Raw genomic sequence first — 22109 nt, 5'->3', positions numbered from 1 at the left:
ATGGTTTTCCATATATTAAACCATCCCTGCATCTCTGAGATGAAGCCTACTTGAGCATGATGGATGATTGTTTTGATGTGTTCTTGGATTCGGTTTGCCAGAATTTTATTGAGTATTTTTGCGTCGATATTCATAAGGGAAATTGGTCTGAAGTTCTCTTTCTTTGTTGGGTCTTTGTGTGGTTTATGTATAAGTGTAATTTTGGCTTCATAGAAGGAATTCGGTAGCATTCTGTCTGTTTTAATTTCGTGGAATAGTTTGGATAGTATTGGTATGAGGTGTTCTATGAAGGTCTGATAGAATTCCGTACTGAACCCATCTGGACCTGGGCTCTTTTTGGTTGGGAGACTTTTAATGACTGCTTCTATTTCTTTAGGAGTTCTGGGGTTGTTTAAATGGTTTATCTGTTCCTGATATAACTTTGGTACCTGGGATCTGTCTGGGAAACTGTCCATTTCCTCCAGATTTTCAAGTTTTGTTGAATATAGGCTTTTATAGTAAGATCTGATGATTTTTTGAATTTCCTCTGAATCTGTAGTTATGTCTCCCTTTTCATTTCTGATTTTGCTAATTTGGACACACTCTCTGTATCCTCTGATTAGTCAGGCTAAGGGTTTATCTATCTTGTTGACTTTCTCAAAGAACCAACTTTTGGTTCTGTTGATACTTTGTATAGTTCTTTTTGTTTCTACTTGGTTGATTTCAGCTCTGAGTTTGATTATTTCCTGCCTTCTACTCCTCCTGGGTGTATTTGCTTCTCTTTGTTCTAGAGCTTTTAGGTGTGCTGTCAAGGTGCTGATATATGCTCTCTCCTGTTTCTTTCTGCAGGCACTCAGAGCTATGAGTTTTCCTCTTCACACAGCTTTCATTGTGTCCCATAAGTTTGGGTATGTTGTACCTTCATTTTCATTAAATACTAAGAAATCTTTAATTTCTTTCTTTATTTCTTCCTTGATCAGGTTATCATTGAATAGAGCATTGTTCAACTTCCATGTATATGTGGGCGTTCTTTCCTTATTGTTATTGAAGACCAGCTTTAGCCTATGGTGGTCTGAGAGGACGCATGGTATTATTACTATATTTCTGTATCTGTTGAGGCCTGTTTTATGACCAAATATATGGTCAATTTTGGAGAAAGTACCATGAGGTGGTGAGAAGAAGGTATATCCTTTTGTTTTAGGATAGAATGTTCTATAAATATCTGTTAAGTCTATTTGGTTCATGACTTCTCTAAATCTGTCCATGTCTCTGTTTAATTTCTGTTTCCATGACCTGTCCATTCATGAGCGTGGGGTGTTGAAATCTCCTACAATTATTGTGTGAGGTGCAATGTGTGCTTTGAGCTTTAGTATTTCTTTAGGTTCCTTTTATGTATGTAGGTGCCCTTGTATTTGGAGCATAGATATTTAGGACTGAGAGTTCATCTTGATGAATTTTTCCTTTGATGAATATGAAGTGTCCTTCCTTATCTTTTTTGATGACTTTTGGTTGAAAATTGATTTTATTTGATATTAAAATAGCTATTCCAGCTTGCTTCTTCAGACCATTTGCTTAGAAAGTTGTTTTCCAGCCTTTCCCTCTGAGGAGTGTCTGTCTTTGTCTTGAGGTGTGTTTCCTGTAGGCAGTAGAATGCAGGGTCCTCATTGAGTATCCAGTTTGTTAATCTGTGTCTTTTTATTGGGGAATTGAGTCCATTGATTTTGAGAGAAATTAAGGAATAGTGATTGTTGCTTCCTGTTATCTTCGTATTTAGAAGTGAGATTATGTTTGTGTGCTTGTCTTCTCTTTGTTTTGTTGCAAAACGATTAGTTTCTTGCTTTTTCTAGGGTATACCTTGCCTCCTTATGTTGGGCTTTACGATTTATTATCCTTTGTAGGGCTAGATTTGTAGAAAGATATTGTGTAAATTTGGTTTTGTCATGGAATATCTTGGTTTCTCCATCTATGTTAATTGAGAGTTTTGCTGGATACAGTAACCTGGGCTGGTATTTAGGGTCTGTATGACATCTGTCCAGGATCTTCTGGCTTTCATAGTCTCTGTTGAGAAGTCAGGTATAATTCTTATAGGTCTGCCTTTATATGTTACTTGACCTTTTTCCCTTACTGATTTTAATATTCTTTCTTTATTTTGTGCATTTGGTGTTATGACTATTATGACAGGAGTTTCCTTTCTGGTCCAATGTATTTGGAGTTCTGTGGGCTTCTTGTATGTTTATGGGCATCTCTTTCTTTAGGTTAGGGAAGTTTTCTTCTATGATTTTGTTGAAGATATTTACTGGTTCTTTGAGTTGGGAGTCTTCACTCTCTTCTATGCCTGTTATCCTTAGGTTTGATCTTCTCATTGAGTCCTGGATTTCCTGTATGTTTTGGACCAGTAGCTTTTTCTGCTTTACATTATCTTTGACAGTTGTGTTGATGGTTTCTACGGAATCTTCTGCTCCTGAGATTCTCTCTTCTACCTCTTGTATTCCATTGTTGATTCTTATATCTATGGCTCCTTGTCTCTTCCTTTGGTTTCCTATATCCAGCGTTGTCTCTCTTTGTGCTTTCTTTATTGTTTCTATTTCCATTTTCAATTCCTTCAACTGTTTGATTATGTTTTCCTGTAATTCGTTCAGGGATTTTTGTGTTTCCTCTCTAAGGGCTTCTACTTCTTTACTTGTATTTTCCTGCATTTCTCTAAGGGAGTTCTTTATGTCTTTCTTGAAGTTCTCCATCATCATGATCAAATGTGATTTTTAATCTAGATCTTGCTTTTCTGGTGTGTTTGGATATTCAGTGTTTGCTTTGGTGGAGAATTGTGCTGTGATGATGCCATGTAGTCTTGGTTTCTGTTGCTTGGGTTCCTGTGCTTGCCTCTCGCCATCAGGTTTTCTCTGGTGTTACCTTGTTCTGCTATTTCTGACAATGGCTTGACCGTCTTATAGGCCTGTGTGTCAGGAGTGTTGTAGACCTGTTTTCCTGTTTTCTTTCAACCAGTCATGGGAACAGAGTGTTCTGCTGGCATGTAGTCATTCCTGTTCACTGGCTTTCAGCTGTCCCTGTGGGCAAGAGCTAGAAGGGCCTGCCCCTCCTTCTGGGTCCCTGGGTGCAGGAGGCACAGATGGTGCTAGGCATTTCCCTGTAGATTCAGAAATATGGGCAAAGAGTAGTCTCCTCTGGTTTCCCAGGTGTATCTGCCTCTCTGAAGGTCCAGCTCTCCCTCCCATGGGATTTGGGTGCAGGGAGCTGTTTGACCAGGTCCATTCAGGTCTGGGCGGAGTCTGGACCATGGAGCTCCTGCAGTTTGACGGCCCCTCTTCCTGTGCCCAGAGGCCCTATACAGTTTCCTCTTGGGCCAGGGATGTGGGCAAAGGTGGACAGAAGTGGCGGTCTCTCCTGCCCTGCAGTCTCAGGATTGCCCACACGTATGGACAATCAGTTTTCTCGCCCACAGAGTTTGGGAGCAGGGAGCTGTGGGCCAGGATCAGCGAGGTTCGGGTGCCAGCTAGAAACCGGAAGTGTCCAGTCCCAGAGGAATTTTGCCTTTGTGTGTCCTGAGTCCACCAGGCAGGTCACTTGGACCAGAAAAGTTGGTCTTTCCTCTCATCTCGGGTCTGAAGTCACTCCTTGGGGCTAGGTTTCAGCTCTCCCTGAGGGCAGCAACCAAAAGGGCCTGCCCCTACTTCTGGGTCCCTGTGCATAGGGGACCCTGATGGACAAATTTTATTTTTAATAAAGACCAGAACTGCAAATTACCTAACAAAACATCTCACAAGTTAGAAAAAAGACAAATTCAGGGACGGTGGTGCATGCCTACAATGCCAGCACTTGATAGGCTGAGACATGATTTCAAGATCAATCTGGTCTATATAATGAGTGTCAAGATCCTTTCTTCACTGCCCCACTCACTGGCAGAGAAAGGTAAAAGGTCTAAGAAGCAAAACTATAAGGTCTTTTGGGAATATGAGGAAAATTGATATTTGCTAACTATAGTGGCCTTTGCTTATAACCCTAACACATGTGAGGGTAAGATGGAAATGATCTCTGAATAAGAAAGACAAATTTCCAATAGGCTGATACAACATCATCAACAGATGCAGAGACCCACAGCCAAACATCAGGTGGTGCTCAGGGAATCTTGTGGAATAGTGGGGAATAGAACTAAGTGTGCTAGAGGGGTCAAGGACACCACATGAAAGCCTACAGAGTCACCTAACCTGGACTCATGGAGGCTCACAGAGACTGAACCACCAACCAAAGGATATGCAGTGACTAGACCTAGGTCTCCTACACATTTGCAGCAGATGTGCAGCTTGGTCTTCATGTGGATCCCCTAACAATTAGAGCGGGGGCTGCCTCTGACTTTGATGCCTGCCATTGGACCTCCTACCCCTAATGGACTGCCTGATCCAGCCTCAGTGGGAGAGGATGCTCTAAGGCCTACTGTGACTACATGGCCCAGGGTGGGTGGTAACAAAGTGGGTAGAAAGGGAGGGTGTATAAGGGAGGGATTTATAAGGGTGGGACTAGGAGGAGTTGAGGTTGGGGGACAGGGGCTTGATGAGAATATAAAGTAAGTAAATAAATACATTTAAAAATAAAATGGCAATCTTTCCTCAATTAATGAATTTATTTAATTAAAATTGCAACCAGAATTCTGATTTGGTATTTGTATACTGGCTATGATCATTTTAAGCTTCAGCAGAATAACCAAAAGTTGTTAGCAAATATTTACCAAAGGTAAAAAATAAATAAATAACTTCCAATTTTAACTGTGATCTAAACATAGTGAAGTCCTCAGAGATCCAGGCACATGAAGAAAGAGAAGCACTTGGGAATGAGCTCAAAGTCTTTTCTTAGTGCTCCCCACCCCACCCCCGAAGCACTTGCAGATTAACTGTGTTTATCCAGAAGAGAAGAAGAAATTAGTGTCTGAAACTGGATATGGAGTAGAAATTTGAGAACTCTGATACAAATTAGGCGATTAGGAACAAATTGGGCAGGCCTCTCTCAACCTAGAACTCAGTCTAAAATAATGTCAAATACATGCTGATTGAAAATAACATGTTGCATTGTAATAGTGTATCTAAAAGGACGGTGATTTCTTTCTATAAAAACTAACAATCTTTCTGGCTGGGCCCAGAACTGGACTGATCCTACCCCACAGCTCCCTGCACCCAAATCCCATGGGGAAGAGAGCTGAACACCCAGAAGTGCAGACCATCCTGAGACCACAGGACAGACTGCCACTTCTGCCCACCTTTGCCTGCATCTCTGGTCCAAGAGGAAACTGCATAGTGCCTCTGGACACAGGAATATAGTAACAGTCAGCTGCAGGTATCTGCAGTTCTGGTCTGTGTCCAGACCTGAACCGAACCAATCAAACAGCTCCCTGCACCCAAATGCCAAGGGGGAGAGAGCTGAACTCTCAGAAGTGCGGACACTCCTGAGAAATTAGGGGAGACTACTCTCTGCCCACATTCCCGACTCAAGACAGAATTGCTTAGTGCCAGCTGTGCCCCCTGGGCACAAGGACCTAAGAACGGTCAGGGACAGGACCTGTCTGATTCTTGCCTGCACCAAGAGCTGAAAGACAATCACCAGGAGCCTCTACACACCTGGGGGCAGAGCATCTGTTTCCAGAAATGGCTGAAAGAAAACAAGAAAACAGGTCTACAGGAATGCTGACACTGAGGCCTACAGAGGGTCAAGGCACTCTCAGAAACAGCAAGAGAAGCAAACACCAGAGACAACCCAATGTTGAGAGGCAAGCACAGGAACCTAATCAACAGAAACCAAGACTACTCGGCATCATCAGAGCCCAGTTCCCCCACCAAAGAAAATACTGGATATCCAAACACAATGGAAAAGCAAGATTTAGATATAAAAATCACGTATTATGATAATGATGGAGGACTTTAAGAAGGACATAAAAAACTCCCTTAAAGAAATGCTAGGCAACACAAGTAAACAAGTAGAAGCCCTTAAAGAAGAAACACAAAAAATCTTGAAAGAACTACAGGAAAACACAACCAAACAGGTGAAGGAATTGAACAAAACCGTCCAGGATTAAAAAAAAAATGGAAATAGCAACAATAAAGAAAGCACAAAGGGAGACAACCCTGGAGATAGAAAACCTAAGAAAGAGGTCAGGAGTCATAGATGCAAGCATCACCAACAGAATACAAGAGATAGAAGAGAGAATCTCAGGGGCAGAAGATACCATAGAAAACATTGACACAACCATCAAAGATAATGTAAAACGCAAAAAGCTCCTAGTCCAAAACATCCAGGAAATCCAGGACACAATGAGAAGATCAAACCTAAGGATAATAGGTATAGAAGAGAGTGAAGACTCCAAACTTAAAGGGCCAGTAAATATATTCAACAAAATCATAGGGGAAAACTTCCCCAACCTAAGGAAAGAGATGCCCATAAACATACAAGAAGCCTACAGGACTCCAAATAGATTGGACCAGAAGAGAAATTCCTCACATCACATAATAGTCAAAACACCAAATGGACAAAACAAAGAAAGAATATTAAAAGTAGTAAGGGAAAAAGGTCAAGTGACATAAAGGCAGGCCTATCAGAATTACACCAGACTTCTCAACAGAGACTATGAAAGCCAGAAGATCCTAGACAGATGTCATACAGACCCTAAGAGAGCACAAATGCTAGCCCAGGCTACTATATCCAGCAAAACTCTCAATTAACATAGATGGAGAAACCAAGACATTCTATGATAAAACCAAATTTATACAACATCTTTCTACAAATTCAACCCTACAAAAGATAATAGATGGGAAACTCCAACACAATGAAAGAAACTACACCATGCAAAAAGCAAGGATGTAATGTCCTTGCAATGAAACCAAAAGAAGAGAGACACGGAAACATAATTCCACTTCTAACAATGAAAATAACAGGAAGCGACAATCACTGTTCCTTAACATCTCTCAACATCAATGGATTCAATTCCCAATAAAAAGATATAGACTAACAGACTGGATAGTGAGAGGACCCAGGATTTTGCTGCATACAGGAAATACACTCCAGAGACAAAGACAGATGCTACCTCAGAGTAAAAGGCTGGAAAACAACTTTCCAAACAAATAGTCCAAAGAAACAAGCTAGAGTTGCCATTCTAATATTAAATAAAATTGACTTTCAACCAAAAGTCATCAAAAAAGATAAGGAAGAACACTTCATATTCATCAAAGGAAAAATCCACCAAGATGAACATTCAATCCTAAATATCTATGCTCCAAATGCAAGAGTACCTATATTCATAAAAGAAACCTTACTAAAGCTCAAATCATATACTGCACCTCACACAATAATGATAGGAGATTTCAGCACCCCACTGTCATCAATGGACAGATCATGGAAAAAGAAATTAAACAGAGAAATAGAGAAACTAACACAAGTTATGAACCAAATGGATATAACAGATATTTATAGAACATTCCATGCAAAAACAAAAGGATATACCTTCTTTTCAGCATCTCATAGTACCTGCTCCAAAATTGACCATATAATGGGTCACAAAACAGGCCTCAACAGTTACAGTAAGATAGAAATAATCCCATGCATCCTAATAGCTAAGGCTGGTCTTCAATAACAACAATAATGGCAGAAAGCCCACATATACATGGAAGTTGAACAATGCTCAACTCAGTGACAACTTGGCAGAGGAAGAAATACAGAAAGAAATTAAAGACTTCTTAGAATTTAATGAAAATGAAGATACAACATACCAAAACTTATGGGACACAGTGTAAGCAATGCTAAGAGGAAAACTCATAGCTCATGAGTGCCTGAAAAAAGAAACAGGAGAGAGCATATGTCAGCAGCTTGACAGCACACCTAAAAAACTCTAGAACAAAAAGAAACAAATACACCCAAGAAGAGTAGAAGGCAGGAAATAATCAAACTCAGGGCTAAAAGCAACCAAGTAGAAACAAAGAGGACTATACAAAGAATCAACAAAACTAGGAGCTATTTCTTTGAGAAAAATCAACAAGATAGATTAAACCCTTAGCCAGACTAACCACAGATCACAGAGAGTGTGTCCAAATTAACAAAATCAGAAACGAAAAGGGAGGCATAACTACAGAATCAGAGGAAATTCAAAAAATCATCAGATCCTACTATAAAAGCCTATACTCAACAAAACTGGAAAATCTGGACAACTTTCTAGGCAGATACCAGGTACCAAAGTTAATTCAGGAACAAATAAACCATCAGAACAACCCCAGAACTCCTAAAGAAATATACATAGTTATTAAAAGTCTCCCAACCAAAAAGTGCCCAGGAACACATGGGTTTAGTATAGAATTCTATCAATCCTTCATAGAAGACCTCATACCAATACTTTTGAAACTATTCCACAAAATAGAAACAGACAAAGCACTACCAAATTCCTTCTATGAAGCCACAATTACTCTTATTCCTAAAATACACAAAGACCCAACAAAGAAAGAGAACTTCAGACCAATTTCCCTTATGAATACCAATGCAAAAATACTCAATAAAATTCTTACAAACCGAATCCAAGAACACATCAAAACAGTCATCCACCATCCTCAAGTAGGCTTCATCCCAAAGATGCAGGGATGGTTCAATATATGGAAATCCATCAACGTAATCCATTATATAAACAAACTGAAAGATTAAAAAACACATGATCATTTCATTAGATGCTGAGAAAGCATTTGACAAAATTCAACACTTCTTCATGATAAAAGTCCTGGAAAGAACAGGAATCCAAGGCCCATACCTAAACATAGTAAAAGCCATATACAGCAAACCAGTAGCCAACATCAAACTAAATGGAGAGAACCTTGAAACAGTCCCACTAAAATCAGGGACTAGACAAGGCTGCCCACTCTCTCCCTACTTATTCAATATAGTACTCGAAGTCCTAGCCAGAGCAATCAGACAATGAAAGGAGGTCAAAGGGATACAAATTGGAAAGGAAGACATCAAATATCACAATTTACAGATGACATGATAATATACTTAAGTGACCCCAAAAGTTCCACCAGAGAACTACTAAGCTTGATAAACAACTTAAGCAACGTGTCTGGGTATAAAATTAACTCAAATAAATCAGTAGCCTTCCTCTACTCAAAGGATAAACAGGCTGAGAAAGAAATTAGGGAAATGACACCCTTTACAATAGTCCCAAATAATATAAAATATCTTGGTTTGACTCTAATCAAGCAAGTGAAAGTTCTTTATGACAAGACCTTCAAGCCTCTGAAGAAAGAAATTGAAGAAGATCTCAGAAGATGGAAATCCATACTCATGGATTGGCAGGATTAATATAGTAAAAATGGCCATCTTGCCAAAAGCAATCTACAGATTCAATGCAATCCCTATCAAAATTCCTACTCAATTCATTATAGACATAGTAAGAGCAATTTTCAAATTCATTTGGAATAACAAAATACCCAGGATACTGAAAACTATACTCAACAGTAAAAGAACTTCTGGGCTAATCACCATCCCTGACCTCAAGCAGTATTACAGAGCAATAGTCATAAAAAACTGAATGCTATTGGTACAGAGACAGGCAGGTAGATCAGTGGAATATAATTGAAGACCCAGAAATGAAGCCACACACTTATGTTCATTTGATCTTTGACAAAGGATCTAAAACCATCCAATGGAAAAAAGATAGCATTTTTAACAAATGATGCTGGTCCAACTGGAGGTCAGCATGTAGAATGCAAATCGACCCATTCTTATCACCGTGTACAAAGCTTAAGTCCAAGTGGATTAAGGACCTTCACATCAAACCAGATGCACTCAAACTAATAAAAAAGTGGGGAAGAGTCTCGAACACATGGGCACTGGGGAAAATTTCCTGAACAAAAACACCAATGGCTTACGCTCTGAGATCAAGAATCAACAATTGGAACCTCATAAAACTGCAAAGCTTCTGTAAGGCAAAGGACACTGTCATCAGGACAAAATGGCAACCAACAGATTGGGAAAAGATGTAGGATTACCAATCCTACATCTGATAGAGGGCTAATATCCAAAATATGCAAAGTACGTAAGAAATTAGACTCCAGAGAGCCAAATAACCCTATTAAAATGGAATACAGAGCTAAACAAAAAATTCTCAGCTAAGGAATATCTAATGGCCGAGAAGCTCCTAAAGAAATGTTCAGGGTTGGGGATTTAGCTCAGTGGTAGAGCGCTTGCCTTGGAAGTGCAAGGCCCTGGGTTCGATCCCCAGCTCCAAAAAAAAAAAAAAAAGAACCAAAAAAAATGTTCAACATCCTTTGTCATCAGGGAAATGAAAATCAAAATAACCCTGAGATTTCACCTCACACCAGTGAGAATGGCTAAGATCAAAAACTCAGGTGACAGCAGATGCTGGCGAGGATGCGGAGAAAGAGGAACACTCCTCCATTGTTGGTGGGATTGCAGACTGATAAAACCATTCTGGAAATCAGTCTGGAGGTTCCTCAGAAAATTGGACATTGAACTGCCTGAGGATCCAGCTATACTTCTCTTGGGCATATACCCAAAAGATGCCCCAACATACAACAAAGACACATGCTCCACTATGTTCATAGCAGTCTTATTTATAATAGCCAGAAGCTGGAAAGAACCCAGATGCCCTTCAACAGAGGAATGGATACAGAAAATGTGGTACATCTACACAGTGGATTATTACTCAGCTATCAAAAACAATGACTTTATGAAATTCATAGGCAAATGGATGGAACTGGAAAATATCATCCTGAGTGAGGTAACCCAATCACAGAAAAACACACATGGTATGCACTCATTGATAAGTGGATATTAGTCCATAAGCTTGAATTACTCAAGATGCAATCCACAGACCACAGGAAGCTCAAGAAGTAGGATGCCCAAAATGCAGATGCTCCCACTCCTTCTTAAAAAGGGGAAAAAATATCCATAGGAGGGGATATGGATGCAAAGTTTAGAGCAGAGACTGAAAGAGCCTGCCCCACATGTGGCTGATATGTATGTGTGTGTGTGTGTGTGTGTGTGTGTATATACATATATATATATATATATACATATACATATGTACATATACATACATACATAGCCACCAAAACTAGATAAGATTGATGAAGCTAAAAAGTGTATGCTGAATGGGTCCGGATATAGATCTCTCCTGAGAGATATAACCAGAGCATGTCGAATACAGAGGTGAATGCTAGCAGCAAACCACTGAACTGAGAACGGGACCCCCCTTTAGGGGAATTATAAGAAGGATTGAAAGAGCTGAAGGGGCTTGCAACCCCATAAGAAAAACAATGCCAACCAATCAGAGCTTCCAGGGACTAAATCACTCCCCAAAGACTGTAAATGGAATGACCCAGGGTTCCAACTGCAGATGTAGCAGAGAAGAGCCTTGTTGGGGCACCAGTGGAAGGGGAAGCCCTTGGTCCTGCCAAGATTGGACCCCCCAGTGCAGGGGAATATCGGTGGGGGGAGAATTGTAAAGGAGCATATGGGGGGACACCCTTATGTGAGAGGGGGAGGGGGTGGGGGCTTTTGGACATGAAACTGGGAGAGGGAATAACATTTGAAATGTAAATAAAGAAATGTCCAATTAAAAAAAGAGAGAGATTAAGAGGGAAAAAAGATAATAATATCCAGACTCAATTAAATTCTATAAATTTTCACAGATAATTGTAGTGCTCTTAAAAAAATACAGACACTCCAGGAAATAAGAAACTACATATTTCTTTTGGTTTGGCTGGTGTGAAATTACCTATTTCTTGTGTTTTCCTGTTTGTAGTTACCCTGCTTGTGTTGGTGTTTTCTTTCTAGTATCCACTCTAGGCTTTGATTAATGGAAAAATAGTTTAAATTTGGTTTTGTCATGAACAAGGACCCTTGCTCTACTATGTTCATAGCAGTATTGTTCGTAATAGCCAAAAACTGGAAACAACAAGCCTCAACTGAAGAATGGATAAAGGAAATGTGGTTCATTTACACAATGGAATACTACTTAGCTATTAAAAACAAGGACATCATGAATTTTGCAGGTAAATGGATGGAGCTAGAAAATATCATCCTGAGTGAGGTAACCCAGACCCAAAAGTACATAAATGGTATGTACCCACTTTTTAAATAGATATTAGCCATAAAATACAGGAGGATAACCACGCTACAATCTGCAGACCCAAAGAAGCCAAAAAAACAAGGAGGACCCACGGAGGATGATTGACTCTTTCTCAGAAGGGGAAATAAAATAAATATTGGAGGTAACTGGAGGGAGGGACCTGGGTGGGGGAGAGGAGGGGGAGGGGAGAATGGTGGAGCTGGGCAGGGGTCAGATATAGGGAGAGCAGGGAGAGCAAACAGAAATCCTTGGTGACAAGGGAGTGGGGGTGGGGGTATCTCTAGGATATTTCAGAGATGAGGGATGGAGGTAGGCCCCAGTGGGGGATATGGAATCTGAAGTGGCCACTTCCTGGAGCCAGGTGGGACTCACAGAGAGAGGAGGGATAAGGGCAGCGACCCACACACAAAACCTTTTACACAAAATGTGTTCTGCCTACAAAATGTGCAGGGACAAAGATAGAGCAGAGGTGGAGGGAATGGCCAACCAATGACTGCCCCAAATTGAGACCCATCCCTGACAAGAACCAATCCCTGACAGTATTAATGACACTGTGTTGTGTTTGCAGATTGGAGCCTAACTTAACTGTCCTCTGAGAGGCTCCACCCAACAGCTGACTGAAACAGATGCGGAGATTCACACCTGACCATTAGATGGAGCTCGGGGAGTCTTGTAGAAGAGGTGAGGAAAGGACTGATGTACCAGAAGAAGACAGAGACTTCAAGGGAAGACCATGAGTCAACTAACCTGGACCCTTGAGGGCTTCCAGAGACTGAACCACCAACCAAAGATAGATCCTGGGCCGGACCTAGCACTGCTACACATATGTAGCAGATGTGCAGGTTGGTCTTTATGCTGGTTCCCCAACAACTGGAATGGGGGCTATCCCTGAATCTCTTGCTTGCCTATTGATCCAGTTCCCCTAACTGGTCTTCCTTGTCTGGCCTCAGTGGGAAAGGAGATGTCTAGTCCTGCAGTAACTTGTGCTGTCAGTAGGATTGCTACCCAAGGCAACGTCCCCCACTTCTCAGCGGAGAAGGTGAAAAGAGAATGGGGGGGGAGGGTTTTTGTGAGGAGTACTGAGAAAGTGTGATATTGGGATGTAAAATGAATATATAAATTCAAAAACCACACACACAGCATGCCACACATAGCGCAGAGAGAGAACTAGAAGAAATATTCAAAGCAAGAGATGAATGAGTCAAAAGAACAAAAAGCATTAAAAAAAAACCTAAAAGGACTATTTGATTCCTCCAGAAGATTATATAAATTCTCAACCAATAAATTCAATGACACCAAAACAGGTAAAATGCAGATGAATGTTATCAACATGAAAGGAAAACTCAGCAAATTGTATGAGGAAAAGCATAGGTGTGGATAGAAACCCAGCAATACCAGAAAACACTTCAGCGAGGAAATTGGGATTTTTGAAGAAAAAAATAGAAATGTAGAAGTGGAAAAGAGAAACGTTCAAATATGAAACTCGGGGGAAAGTAACATTTGCCAATGGTGGGGCCTGGCAGAGAGAGAGAGAGAGAGAGAGAGAGAGAGAGAGAGAGAGAGAGAGAGAGCGCATCAAACGGGGATAACAAAAAGGACAAAATACTTCACTCATATCAGTAAGGAAAAATATATAATTGACTATAAGCACAAAAGCCAAGAATTCTGGGATATGATCAAAAGATCAATCTTCAGAATCTATGGGCTAGGATAAGGAACTAGGCTTCAAACTAATAGCAGGATGAATTTGTTCAATGAACTTATACCTCATTTCCCCAAATCTAGAGAAAGAAATAGATATTAAAGCATAAGATCCAAATTAATGAAATTAAAGATGAAAAAAAGTTTTTACTATAGCTTCCAGTTTAACACAGAGAATTATTACAATATACTTTGAAAACTTGTATTTCAAAACATTTATTTATATATAAAACTTTATATTTCAACAAACCTGGAATATACTGAAGAAATGGATAAGTCCCCAGACAAATATAAACTGCCAAATCACAAATGTTAACAATCTGTACAGATATGCCAATAAACGGGAGTGAGACAGTAAAAACATGTTCCCCAACAAAGAAAAGCCAAGAACCAAGTGAGTTCACTGTCAAATTCTCCCAAATCTCAGAAGAAGAGCAAGCCCCCAAACTCTTCAAACTGTTAATATGATTGGAAGAAAATGAGTGTAAGCAAATGCATGCTACATGCTAACACTGTCTTTATACCCAGGCAGGATAAGGACACGCTGAGAAAGAAAACTGTGCATCGATTGCCAATTTGCAGCTAAACTCTTGAAAATTAAATTCAAGAGCACATTAAGTGGGCAGGAAATATAGCTCAGTTCATAGAATTCTTGTCTATCTGGCATGCCTGAAGCTATAGATTCAACCCCTAGCACCACAAACTGAGTGTGGTGATGCATAAGTCTCAGTAAAAGCAGGAGTTCAAGGCTACCCTTATCGATGGAGTAAGTTCAAGGTCAACCTGAGATACATGGCATGATGTCTTAAAAGTGTCAAAGGAAAATAAAACAGAAAGAGAGGAACATATTAAAAAACATGTATACCATGACTGAGCTATCTTCACTCTAGGAATGATGCAAGGTGGGTTCAATATATGCAAATCAATAAGTGAGATCCAGCACATGAACAACCACAAGGGACAGAAATCACACGATCATCCCAGACAATGAGAAAAGACCTTGACAAAGCTAAATGGCCCATCATGATGGAAACCCTGAAAAAAAAATAGAAGGAATATACCTCAACACAATAAAGGCTGTATGACAAACTTATAGTCTACAGTAGTCTAACTAGAGAAAAACTGGCATTTCCTCTAGAATCTGGAATGAGAAGGGCATGTGTCCTGTCTTCCCTGTTACTCAATAAAGCACTTAACAGCCTTAGGCCAATGAGACAAGACAAACAAACAAAAACTAGAAAAGGAAGAAGTCAACATATCTATTTTCAGATGACATGATCCTGTGATAAAATGATCCTAAAGACACTATTGGATAATTCTTAAGCCTGATAAACACTTTCAGTAGAGTAGGATGATACAAAAACCAGTAGCTTTAATACCAACGGTAAGCCTTCTGGCAAAGAATTCAAGGGGAAAGTGTGATTTGCAAAAGTTAAAAAAAAAAAAAGCCTCGTAATAAACACAACTGAGGAGGTTGAAACCTCTGCCTACGTTGAAAACTTTAGATACTGAAGACATCCTGTGTTCATGGATGGGTGGGATTAATATTAAGGAAATAGTTGTATTACTGAAAACAATCTATAAATCTATCTATCTATCTATCTATCTATCCATCTATCATCTATCTACTTACCCATCTGTCATCTATCTATCTATCTATCTATCTATCTATCTATCTATCTATCTATCTATCTATCCTTGATGCGGCTCTTACAATCTTCACAGAAAGGGGCAGAGGGGTAAGTCCTAAAATTCTTATGTAAGCACAAAAGGCTTCAAATGTCCAAAGTAATCTTTAGTAGAATGACCAATGCTCCAGACAGCAGAGCATATGACGTCAGTTTATGTCTTAGAGCTATTGTAACAAAACAGCATGGTACTCTCACAAAAGCAGTCATATAGATGAATAAAATAGATAGGACCTAGAAATAAACTCACACAGTTACAGACAACAACTCTTTGACAAAGCAGAAACATACAACTGGGAAAAGAAAAATCTCTTCAACAAATGGTTGAAGAGATTCCCATATGTTAAAAGAATCAGAATGGGATCAAAGGCTTTTATGTAGGACCTGAAACTTTGACTCTGCTCGGAACAAATGTAGGGTATGTAGTTCAATGTATAGGCATAGGCAAAGGTTTTCTGAAATGGATTCCAGTAGTGCCTGGAATAATACCCAGACTTACGGAAGGGGTTGAATGAGATTCAAAGGCTTCTGCACAGCAGAGGAACTCATCTGCAGATAAGAGACAGCCTACAGAATGGGAAAATGTTTTTCAGCTACATATCAAACAGGGGGATTCATACACAGGATATACCAAGAATACCAAACTGCCAAACCATTCAATTGACACATAGGCCAATAGACTGAAATTCTTTTTTAAAATGCCCAATATCTTTAGCCATCACGGAAATGTAAATTAAAAATGCTTGCAAATTCTATCTCTCCTCGGGTCAAAATAGTTATCATCAAAACCAAAAAATCCACCAAACAAAAAGAAATAAGGCCTGGAGAGATGGCTGGGCAGGTAAGGCTGCTTTTCTCAAGGACCCTGGTTTGATTTCTAACACTCACATTATCTGTAACTCCAGATCTGACATACTCTCCTGGCCTCTATAGTCATACACACATGGCACACAAACACAGCTGCAAGAAAACACATATACACATAAAATAATTTAAAAGGAAAAGAAACTCTATTGAGAATGGGAGGGGAAAGGACTCCCTTATTCACTGCAGCAAGGTAGGTAAATGTGAGTGACCACTGTGGAAATCAGCCTTGTAAAACTGAAGATATGAGAGGCCTCAGCGTCTAACAAGAGATGAATGGATAGAGAAAATATGGTACATATACACAGTGTAGTTATATGCAGCCACAATAAAAAAAAAAAAACAAAAACAAAACCAAAAAACGAGATGACATTTGCAGAAAAATAGAAGCGACTGGAAATCATCATGTTAATTAAAATAATCAAGATTCAGTGAAACAAATAGTGCTTGTTTTCTCTCATGTGAAAAACCTATATTTAAAACTATATTTATGCACATGTATGTGTGTTTATTTATGTATTGTGATGAGCGTCAGGAGATAGGAGGATGAGGTTTTAAGTGAGATGAGAAACTGAGTAACGATACCATAAGAAAGCAGAAGTGAGGCCAGAAGTGGCGGTGAAAGGTCTTTGATCCAAGCACTTGGGAGGCAGAGGCAGTCGTATCTCTGAGTTCCAGGACAGGACAGCCAGGGTTATGTAGAAAGACGCTGTTTCAGAAAGGAAGAAAAAGGAAAGATAGGAGGCATGGAGGGAGGGGGGAAGGGAGGAAGGGAGAAGTGGGAACTATCTGGGAGAGGAGATGGAACCAACTAGAAATGGGGAGGAAGGGAACACATAAGAACAAAGGATGATGACACATATGTATGAAAATATGATGAAAGCCATTGTTTATACACTAACCTACAAAGTTAATTACAAAATTAAAAGAACCTATCACAATATCATGCCAATTAACATGACTACATGTGAAATAGACAAATTCTTTGAGAAACACAACTTACTACTCTGAAATAAAAGCTAGTGAGTGCACATGTACCTTAAATTTACACGCAATGTTGTTGTATGAAGGACAGAACAGTATGTTAGCCAAATATGACGCCCATGGAAGCCTGGAGAGGTGAAGAAAGGATTCTTCCTACAACACATGTTATACTTTAGTTTCAGCCCAGTGAAACTATGCTTAACTTCCAGCCTCCCAAACGAGATAACAAATTTTCTTTTAAACTTCTTTTTTTTTTGTTTTGCTTTGTTTTTTGTTTTGAGACAGGGTTATGTTATGTAACCTAGGGTGGTGCCTCACTCTCTCTGCTGGAATGTGTGTGCATGGTGGCACTCACTTTAAATCCCACCACTGGGGAGGCAGAGGCAGACTGATCTTTTCGAGTTCAAGGCCAGCATGGTCCACAAAACAAATTCCCGGCCACCCAGGGCTACAGAGTGAGACTTCTATCTCAAAACAAGACAAACAAGAATAAGCAAAAACAAAAAAGAAACTGGCTTTCCCCAGTATTCTTCCAAAGCATAAAGAAGAGGGGTTACCTCTTAGCTCGCTTGATAAAGCTAAAAACTTTGATATCAAAGTAAATAGAAAAAAAAGCAGGCCAATCTTGGATTTGAATGTAGACAGAGAAATTAACAAATGACAAGTGAATGAAATTGAGTGACACATTTAAAGAGACAATAGGACGTAGCAGTGTGGTTACTCCAGGAATGTTAGGATGATGTCATAAAAGAAGATATCTCACATAGATGTCTCAATAAATGGATTTGCTAATGTTTAACACACATTCACGATTTTAAACCTGAACAGTGAAAACAAATCTCAAGAAACTGAAGAGAGGAATTCCACTCCTCCAAAAATTTTCTATAAAGCACAAACAGGAATGTCATGGCTAATGAGACAAGATGGAAAGGACTTTCACTGAGCTGAAGAAAGAAACAGAAAGGCCTGCCATGCCCACTTCTACTGAGCATATTTTAAATCCTAACCAGTGGGGGAAAAATAAAGGATTCCAAAGAAAGAAACCTGTAAACACAGTTACATGAAAAAAAAAAAAAAAGCAGAGTGAAACAGCTGCAGATATGTATGTCATTCAAAGTAAACTTCATAGCCCTGCAAACGAGATCGGTATCGATGATGAATTTTATTTGCGTTGCACAAAAACGGTTTGGCATTAAGGTTTTTTTTTAACCAGAACTAGAAGGAAAATTAGCATTTATTTGGCATCATAAAACTGAAATACATGAGGACAAACCTCAAAAAAAAATCATTTACGTGTATGGCCTGTGCATCCCGGAATTTAAGACATCACTAGGAGTGGAAGGCCTGAGCAGATAGACATTTCATTTTCCTGTGTTGGAAGACTCAATAACATGGATATGTCAACGCTCTCCAGATTGATCTACAGATGTAATTCAGTTATGACTAAATTCCTGGTAGATGTTCTTCTGAGGACTGACTAAATTCTAAAACATATGTGCAACCCAGGTACTCATGAGGAAGCACACAGCAAACTACTCCTGCTCTACTCTGATAGTTTAAGATGAGTTTTAATACTTGAAACAGAAGAGTGTGGTTATAAAAGCAGAAAATAAGCAAATAAAACCGTCAAAAGCAGATACATAAACACAAACACTGGACGTATATCGAAGGTGAAATAGATTTTTTTCAATAAATCATATCTCTTTTAAACTATGTGTATGTTTGTACAGGGAAAACAGACAGCATTCTACCCCTGCCTCATATCAAATGCACAGACTTAGTATAAAAACTGTACTGAGCATCCTAGCCTACTTTACAAGCATCTTTTGTATACAGGTTAGCTAAAGTGGAAACTTGTAGCTCTTTGGAAAGTTAGTTATGTCAAATGATGTTTTTCTGGGGCACACAGGTGAAAGGATGTCTTGATAAACCAAGTAAATGGAACGCTGTTTTCCTGAAGCAGACACTGGTGAAAGGATGTTTGGCTATAGCAGACACGTGAAAGGACACTTGATGAAAATATGACCCTACAGACAGTGGGAGACGAGCACTGAGCCTTGGTTTGATTTCCTCCATCTTGCTATTCTTTGCTAACGCATGTATTGTTTCACCTTACATAGCGTTGTTGAGCTCAACTTGTGATAAAGCTGCATGGAGAGAAGCTCGCCCCCAAGAACTGCTCTCGTGGTTCCTGCAGCAGCTTGCTGCTTCTGTAGCCTCACCTCAGGCCAGTTGGTGAGCCTGGAGGTTTCTTTAGGACTGAAGTACAGCTGCCTGGTGTCTGCTTGCCTAAAGGACTGGACTGTGGCTGCTGGTTCGAGCCTGTTTTCTGCCTGCCTAGAGGACTGGTCTGCAGCTGCTGAGTCCTGTTTGCTGTTTGCTACAGGACTGAACAGCTGCCAGAGAAGATTGAGCTCTCTCCCAAAGAACTATTGCTGAACAGGTCCATTTCCCCCACATCCTAATAACTTTTCTCTCCTACTACCTCTGTTGGGTGGTGAGCTACAGGAAAGGTTGAACCCTTATTAAAAGTAGGCTGCAAAAAAAAAAAAAAAAAAAAAAAAAAAAAAAAAAAGGTACAGCTACAGTTAGCTTTCTAGCTCAGTCCAGATCTAAACTGTATGAATCTAAAATTCTAACACAGAACAATCCCTTCACAGCCTTAGATATACAGACAGCAACCAGAAAGCACTGAAAATAAGAAAGTCAGGATAAATGTAACTTGGCACTTTTTGTTTGTTTTGTTTTCTTTCCATTCATTTATTTATTTGCTTTGCATCCCAGTCATAGGGTCATAGCCTCCTCTCCTCCTGGTCCCCCTCACATGGTCCTCTCCCCTTCCCCCAACCCCTTCACCTCTGAGAACTGGAAAGTCCTACCCTGGCACCTCAGTCACTGCAGGACTAAGCACTTTTTCTCCCACTGAGGCTGAGCAAGGCAGCCCAGTTAGGGGAATAGGATCCACAGGCAGACAACAGTCAGAGTAAGCCCCCTCTCCAATTGTTAGGCACACATGAGCACCAAAACTGTACATCTGCTGCATATGTGCAGGGAACTTAGGTCCAGCCCATGTATACTCTTTGGTCAGTGGCTCAGTCTCTGGGAGCCCCTAAGGGTCCATGTTAGTTGACTTTGTTGATCTTCTTGTAGAGTATCTATCCACTCCAGGTTTCTCAATCCTTCCCCTAACTCTTCCGTAAGACTCTCCGAGCGCCAACTAGGTGTAATTTGTTAAAAGCAAGAACTTTTGCTCATCTAAAGATATAACATGGAGAGTGAAAGGGGAATAGCAGGGTGTGAGGGAATGTCTGCAAAATAAAAGCTATGGCAAGAAGACTCTCATCCAGGGAGCTGGGCATGTGTCTCAGTGGTTGGGGTTTTCTACAAAGAAAAAAATCTGAAGTCTGACCCAGAATGTGCAAAGATTAGACACACTGCAAGCAGGAGCGAGGAAAACACAGACAGCCTCATAGGAAATTAAACCACAGATTTATGGACCTCAAAAGGAATCCATAAAAGACAGTTCATGTGTGAAAATATTTCCATTTTAATAGTCACTAGGATAGTGTAATTAAAACCATAGAATAAGGCTCAGTATACACCTACCAAAGGGCTAAAATTAAGTAGACTGTCAGAGACAAAAATGTGACAAAATAATGTGGGTGAGCTGGAATGTGAATCAGAATAAGCAGCTGAAGACTGCCATTGTCAACGAATGATACATGCTCACCTACTCTGTACACCAGAGATTCCATCCCTAGGTGCATGTGTGAACCAAGAGACCCGATGGCCTTGTACACAGTATTTAAAGAATGACACCAATCTGGAAACCAGATATGATACAGAGTGGTGTGAAACAGTATAAAGGGACGGAAAGAGGAATTCTTTCCAGTGTTTCAGTGCACAATTCGGTGTCTACAGGGAACAGTAATAACAATGTGCTGTGGACAGCCCCCCCCAAAACAGCTGACAGGGAGAGTTAATGTTTCCACCACAAAGAAATAATACATGTTTGCGGTGATGGGTATAACTACCTTGAATTGATCTTTCCATGATGAATCCGTATGTTGAGACAGTCAATATATTTTACACATAGCCATACACAGCCGTATTCCACTAAAACCTGAAAAACTTAAAGTGTGCATTCCTTGGACATCGAGACTGCATGTGGCTACTTGTATTGTACTTGTATTGGCTCCCTAAAATTGTATGAGAATCCACACGTGAGACATTGAGGGACTCTGCCCCCTGTTGGTTCTGACTGGTAAATCAAGTTGCAGGTAGCCAATGGCTGGGCAGGGCAGACAGAGGCAGGACTTTTAGGATTCCTGAGTGAAGGACCAAGGGAGAGAAAGGAGGAGATTCACCTTGTCAGGAGGGGTGGAGGAGAGGAGATACAATGCCTGAGAAGGTGCAGGACAGAGAGCATTTGCCATGTAGGAGCCAGGGGAGAACAGCTCCGGAAGGGCTGCCCAGCTGTGTCCAGGGCAGCGAAGATGGAGTATAGGATTTAGTAAGTGATAACTTGGGAATATGGGAGGGAGATGGATTAGCCACATGAAGGAAGTAGCCACCCTATTGAGCTCTTTTAGGACCATTAAAATACAAAGGCTGTGCGCGTGTGTCTTTCCTTTGGGAACTCCCAACATTGGGTGAGAGGAGTTTGGGCCAGAACAGCTGAGTTGAACCAGCCGGCTAGAGTTCAGAAAGAACTAGAGAGGGTGAGCTTATTCAGCAGCAAGTCTCAGAGCCTGAAAACATTCTCG

At 40.2% G+C, this 22109-nt stretch overlaps 1 protein-coding gene across 1 annotated transcript in view; it reads left to right on the top strand.

The window, feature by feature from the left end:
- Positions 1-18482, top strand: part of Cox16 (cytochrome c oxidase assembly factor COX16) — a 167100-nt gene extending 148618 nt beyond the window's left edge. Inside the window, exon 4 of the mRNA XM_063261363.1 lies at positions 12675-18482. Coding sequence (XP_063117433.1) covers positions 12675-12686 — 12 coding nt within the window. The 3' untranslated portion in view covers positions 12687-18482. The remainder of the gene's footprint in view (positions 1-12674) is intronic.
- Positions 18483-22109: the final 3627 nt, after the last annotated feature.

This window comes from Rattus norvegicus, chromosome 6 (assembly GCF_036323735.1).
Source record: "Rattus norvegicus strain BN/NHsdMcwi chromosome 6, GRCr8, whole genome shotgun sequence".
NCBI lineage: Eukaryota > Metazoa > Chordata > Mammalia > Rodentia > Muridae > Rattus > Rattus norvegicus.
The sequence above is the reverse complement of the archived record's forward strand: the minus strand, read 5'-3'. Positions and strand labels throughout refer to the sequence as shown.